The following is a 6997-nucleotide window of genomic DNA, read 5'->3' on the forward strand; positions in this document are numbered from 1 at the left end:
AGAGTGCTCACCCATGTGCTCAGATAAAGGAACTATTTGCAAATATACACTATATACACACCCATGGCTTAGATGCAAGATGCCACCAAGGCTTAGCTGGCCTCGCCAGACGCTAAGGACAGCCGTAAACAGGTGGAAGGCCACTCAGTTAGCCTGCCAGGTTGCAACGCTAGCTTTGAAAGAAAACGACTCTCTGGTTCAGGGAAATATTCTGCTATGTGGGAATTTAGAAAATATTCACTTGCACACACCCTCCATCCCCCCTAAATTTCATCTGAGGGATTAACAAGGATTTGAACAAAATTCTTTCTTCAAGATTCTTTAGCACTTTTTACCATGATTACTGTCACACAACTGTTTTGTGTCTACAATATCAGAATCAAATGTCACATTTGTTGTTTGTGCCCAAACTTCAAACTTTTATTCATCATTTTATACAGTATATCATTTTGTGACAACCTACAATTGCATACAGTTTATTGACATAAAAATCGTTAACAAGCAATAAGTAATGCTGGTAAGTATGCAATTTTGTAGTGTATACTGACCGGCATTTGCAAAACCAAACATTTTGAGGTTATTATATACAGCATGTATGTGTCATAATACATTTTGTCAGGTGGCACGGTGCAATCGTGTGTGGAGTTTGCATGTTCTGCCTGATTCTGCGTGGGTTTCCTCCAGGTGCTCCAGTTTCCTCTCACAGTCCAAAGACATGCACATTAGGTTAATGGGAAACCTGCTAGCAAACAAAGTTTCATATTCACTACTAGGCTTATACATTTTGCTGCTTTTTTTGATAATACTGAGATTGTATGAAACTCATAACTGTTAGGCTGTTGGCTCTGCTTCAAATACATTACCACTCTCACAGTGGAGAGCAACAAAGAGTATGGAGAGCCTTTGAGCCCTTATGACTGTACAGGTTTTGTGTACATACTAAATATTAATTGTATATTTGTAACTTTAGATTTCCATCCTTTCCTTCCTTGACCTCACTTTGCTCCTCCCATGCTGTTTCTAGTTTTCCTGCCTGTGCTCCTTGTCCACCAGGTGTCCTCAATGAGCTTTCTTGTTCTGCACACCTTTGATTTCTCAGCCCTGATGCGCTGCTTGTCTTCCCAGCTGCTCCTTGTCATCAGTTAGTGTCTGAGTGTAATGCATAGCAATCATTTTTGTGATCAAGTTTTTATTATATCATTTCAGTTTTGGGAAATGAATGAGGCATAAGAAGGACATTGTCTTTAACAGATCAAGTTGCATTGAATGTGCCACAACTGCAAGAATGAAATAATTTGGGATTTAGTCATTTTTTACTCCTTTTGAAAATTTCCAGTATAATAACATGTGAGCATCAGGGTTTACTCAATATATAAACACTGGACAAATTACAGTGACACTAGTAATATTGTTATGTCTGTCACAGTATTTGTAACATTTTGCTTTCTATTTGGTTTAACTGGCAGTAGTTTCCAATGATGCATTTTAATTAACGTCATCGGCACATGTCCTTTTAGTACAAACCGGAACAATACATTCATTTCTTGCATACTAACTGCAAAAGTAGAATACCATTAACATAGAATATAGTTCTAATTCTTTATAAACAGTATATTTATATATAATCTGTATATACAGAGGGGTGACAAATTAAAGTAAAAACCTGAAAAAATGAGCGGAGAAACATAATGAATGCAGATACTTCCACACAGGTGCACTGCATGGTACAATTAAGCAATTAACATCCAATCATGCTATGTGACATGTATAAAAATGCTGAGCAGGCCCAGTTGATTCCGAATTTGTATCAAGATGGCAAGAGGAAAAGATCTAAGTGGCTTTAAAAGAGGCTTCATTGTTGGGGCACGGATGGCAGGAGCAAAGACTGCTCAACTGGCTAGCGTTTCAGGAACAGTGACTAAAGTGACATCTGCATTTGAAAAGTTTCTTTTGCACTTTGCTGGAAAGGTGGAGTTAATAAGATCTGATATCACCCCCAATCTTGCCTTTTTAGATGTGGATCACCCGCTCAGGGATTCTTTGAGCTATTTTTCTGATGTTACGCTGCCTGAACTCGCAGACATCATGTTGCTTATGAGAGTATCCACCAGCCCTCTCGACAAAATCCCAACTAGGTTTTTATTGGAAGTTATGGATTGCATTGCGCCCCATTTACAAATTATTTTTAACAGCTCGCTGTTTACTGGCTGCGTCCCTGATTACTTTAAAACAGCTTGTGTCCAGCCAGTCCTAAAAAAACCTGGGCTTGATCCCACCCTCCTGGATAACTATCGCCCAATCTCCTTTTATTTCAAGATTCTCGAAAAACTTGTATCTAAGCAGCTTCTTGCTGCTGTGGAAAAACAATAATACCTTTGAAAAGTTCCAATCTGGCTTTCATCAACACCACAGCACTGAGACAGGCCTTCTCAAAGTCACTAATGACCTTTTAATGAATGCAGACACAGGCATGTGTTCAATTCTTGTGCTGCTGTACTTAAGTGCTGCCTTTGGCACAATTGATCATGGCATTCTTTTAGATAGACTGAGGCACTGGGTGGGCATGACAGGCACTGCACTAGACTGGTTCTCATCTTATCTGTCCAATAGGAAATTCTGTGTCAGCATTAATAACTTCATGTCATCCTTTTCCCATATCAAATGCGGTGTGCCTCAAGGTTCAATTCTGGGACCAATACTGTTCTCCTTATACATGCTTCCTTTGGGTGATGTAATCCGCAGACATGGGATTTCTTTTCATTGTTATGCAGATGACACACAGTTGTACCTCCCCTGTCAAGCCCACTGACCTTAGTATGCTGAGTTCTCTGCCGGACTGGCTGTCTGACATGAAAAATTGGATGTCGATAAATTTTCTTCAGCTCAACTCAAATAAAACTGAAATCCTTGCTATTGGGCCCCAACACATCACTAAACAAATACTGCCATCTACTGGTAACCTGTCAGAACATATCAAGCCTGTTGCAAGAAATCTTGGTGTCCTGTTTGATAACAATTTATGTTTTGAGCAACATATCACTAAGCTTGTCCAATCATGTTTTTATCACTTCAGAAACATTGCAAAAATCCGATCTATTTTAAATCTTAGTGATGCAGAAACTGTTGTAGATGCTTTTATCTCCTCACTCCTTGATTATTGGAACAGCCTGTTCACTTCTCAAGTCTCAATCAAGTCTCAATCAAAAAACTTTGACACGACTGCAGACTGTACAAAATTCAGCTGCTAGGCTGTTAACAAGGACCAAGAAGTACGACCACATAACACCTGTTTTAGCCTCTTTACATTGGCTCCCTGTTTGTTTTAGGATTGATTTTAAGATCTTGTTGATTACATTTAAGGCTCTTCTTGGCCTGGCTCCAGACTATATTTTAGACCTTGTAATCCCTTATGAACCTTCACGTAGTTTGCAATCTTCGGGCAGGGGTCTCCTGTCTGTTCCTGAGTCCAGGATGAAAACTAAGAGGGACAGAGCTTTTGCTATCAGGGCCCTGAGGCTCTGGAACAACTTGCCCAAAGAAATTAGGCTGTCTGAGTCAGTGTCTTCATTTAAGTCTCTTCTCAAAACACATTTTTATCTGAAAGCATATCCTGATTTTAACTGAACTGGCTGTTTATTTTATTGTTTATTTTATTACTTTTGTGTATTTTATTTCTTTATATTTCTTCATTCATTGTGGTATTTTATTTCTCTTGTTATGAAGCACTTTGTACTTTGTTTTGATAAGTGCTCTATAAATAAAGTTTTATTATTATTATTATTTAGATCTATTGTGGAAGACATCAGTAAACAGGGTGGAAATTGTGGTCAGCAGTGCACATTTGATGACCGTGATGCTTGTGCATTAGTGCGATATGTTAGGAAAAACAGAAGAGCAACTCTTCCTCAGGTGACTGAGAATGTCAATGCAGGAAGTGATCTGACTGTGTCAGCAAGAACAGCCCATCAACAATTACATAGAGAGGGATATTATAGTAGGGTTGCAGTGCATAAACCCCTCATTACAAAGATGAATGCACATTTGAGAGTTTAGTGGTACAAAAACCAAACTCAAGTCAACTCATATCAAAAGTGATATGGTCAGATGGTCCTTCACCATCTTCTCGACAAGTGGGCAAGCGCATGTGTGGCGTACACCAAGAGAACGGTACAGGCCTGAATGCTTGACACCAATAGTGAGGGGATCCGTTGGCTCTGTTATGCTGTGGGGGGGAGTTGCTGCCATGGTTTGGGTCCCCTTGTCCCCTTAGAGGGAAGGGTCACTCCAAATCATTATATAGTTGTTCTGAGTGATCACCTTCACCCAGTGATGAAACATTTCTAACCTGATGGGAGTGGTCTCTTCCAGGATGACAATGCCCCTATCCATAGGGCACGAGGGGTTACTGAATGGTTTGACTATGAAAATGATGTGAAACATATGCTATGGCCTTCGCAATCACCAGATCTCAACCCAAATGAACACCTATGGGAGATTTTGGACCATAGTGTTAAGACGGCGCTCTCTAACACCATCATCCAAACAATAAATGAGGGAATATCTTTAGGAAGAATGATGTTCATCCCGCCAGTAGCGTTCCAGAGACTTGTAGAATCAATGCCAAGGCGCATTGAACACCTTACTAAGACACTTTATGTTGGTTTTTCCTTTAATTTGTCACCCGCATATACCTGTATATATGTACTGATTTATTGATTCATCTGCCGATTATTTTTTCGATCAATCATTTTGTCTATAAAATGTTGGTTATAATTATATAAAGTCCAAGGTGACTTCTTCAAATGTCTTGTTTTTGTCTGACCAACAGTCCAAAACCCAAAGATATTCAGTTTACTATGATGTATGTCAGAGAAAAGGATCAAATCCTCACATTTAAGAAGTTGGAACCAGCAAATGTTGTAAAGTCAATTTTATTTATACAGCCCAATATCACAAATCAAAATTTGTCTCAAGGGGTGTTACAATCTGTAGAGCATATAAACAACCTCTGTCCTTAGACCCTCGAGAAAAACACCCCCAAAAAACACTTGTAACAGGGGAAAAAAATGGAAGAAACCTCAGGATGACCAACAGAGAAGGGATCCCTTTCCCAGGACGGACAGACATGCACTAGATGTTGTGTGTAATGAATAGCTTCACAGAAAATCATATATGACAATTTACAATTATAATGATGAAATTCACAATTATGGTGACAAAATGTAGATTGTAAAACAAAAGTGAAGAGGAGTTTAGAAAATGCTTGGATGGATATATTCCATAATTTTAGCCTAATACTTACACCAGAAAAGGATGCAACGTTTTCCATAAAATAAATTCACAGTTCACAAGAATCTACTGAAATGTCTAAACTTGTTTGAATATCTTAAAGATCTTATATTTCATTTCTTTTGTCCTAAGACAGTACACAAAAGGATTTACAAGAGATGGACCAAGGATGGCTCCGATCATTAAGCCATGGCGCGCCTCAAGAGTTAATACCACACCTAACCTGGTCAAGACAATGCGGATAAATAATGGACAGTAGTAACACGTTACCACGATCAAGTGACTCAAACAAGTGCTGCCCATTTTTCTTTTGTCATCATTTGAGGATAATTTCACAAAAAATATCATACATATGTATGACAGGCAAATAAAAGTGAAAGTGAAAAATAAAAAACAGAATGTTGTGATGGTAGTCAGATTGAAATAGTAATTAGGGTCAACACAAGTAGTTCGTATTACGGCAGCATAGTCACAGAAAGTGTACATCAGCTTTGAGTAGCAGTGAGGGAGAGGAAGCACAGTTGCAGGCGTTACAGCCACAAAACCACAGGCAACAATCCACAGGATATATGTAAGGACAAGAGTGCGCACATTTGTTAAATAACTATGGTACTGAAAAGGATAGCTAATAGCAATCAATCGATCAAATGCCATAACCGTTAAAGCAAACATCCCCATCACCCCTCCCAAGTGGAAAGCAAACATTTGAATTAAGCACTGCACATAGGATATAGTATTAACACCAGCAAGTAGAACCCCAATCATTGTGGGACTGGCACTGGAGGTGTAGAGTATATCAACAACAGCAAGGTTGCAAATTAGAAGATACATTGGTTTGTGTAATCTCTTGTCATAAATAATGAAGAGGATATTTACTATATTGGCTAGAACAGCTAGAACATAGGTAATCAATATAACCACACCAACTACCATAGGCCTTTTGGTTGTGTCAAAACCACCTATAATAAATTCTGTAACTTTGATTGAAGCATTCTGTAAAGGCATATTCGTCAAAATATCAAGATAAATAAAATGTAAAAAAGAAGTTGATGAAAAAACTCTTCTCAAAGCAAAAGATCATGCAACATATTGTAGATCATAACAAACCATAACCAGTTGTTGTCAGAGTTTACAAAAATAACTCTGAGCTCAATCAAACAGCTTTCACTACAACCAACAATGGAGTTCACCAGACAGCCTCTAGACTTAGGGTTTTAAGGCTCACCAGAACAGTAACTTTTCATTGGGCACACCCATCGTCCAATCACATTGGATATTGACCTCAACTAATTTTAGCTAGTAGCTGGCTAATTAGCAAAACCCATAATCAGAAATCCCACATTTGCTGCACAGGTCGGTCAACATCTGTGCATGTCAACAACAAACTGTCAGAGGGCCCAAAGTGGAAGAGATTTGAAGCCTGCTAAATTTCATTGGTCAGGACTGATCTCAGGTGAATACAGGTACACAGTGGCTGCCATAGGTGTGTGAGTGTAAGTGTGAATGGGTGAATGAGCGCATTGTGTGTTAAGGTAGAAAAGGGCTATATAAGTTCAGTCCATTTACCATTTACTACCCCAATACTGATACTTTGTCCTTAGACACAATAGTCATTCATTAATCCAAAGAGATAAGCAGTTATTCATCTGCAAAATGTTTTAAAATCCATCACCTAAATACTGTATCATTCATTTCCAACTCATCACTG

At 38.7% G+C, this 6997-nt stretch overlaps 1 protein-coding gene across 1 annotated transcript; it reads right to left on the reverse strand.

The window, feature by feature from the left end:
* Positions 1 to 4915: 4915 nt before the first annotated feature.
* LOC122879310 (olfactory receptor 4D1-like) lies at positions 4916 to 6466 on the reverse strand. Its single transcript, XM_044203279.1, has one exon. It carries the CDS (start codon positions 6292 to 6294, stop codon positions 5368 to 5370), a length of 927 nt encoding a protein of 308 aa, XP_044059214.1. The 5' UTR covers positions 6295 to 6466; the 3' UTR covers positions 4916 to 5367.
* Between the last annotated feature and the right edge of the window lie 531 nt (positions 6467 to 6997).

The sequence above is a fragment of the Siniperca chuatsi genome, linkage group LG7, assembly GCF_020085105.1.
Source record: "Siniperca chuatsi isolate FFG_IHB_CAS linkage group LG7, ASM2008510v1, whole genome shotgun sequence".
Classification (NCBI taxonomy): domain Eukaryota; kingdom Metazoa; phylum Chordata; class Actinopteri; order Centrarchiformes; family Sinipercidae; genus Siniperca; species Siniperca chuatsi.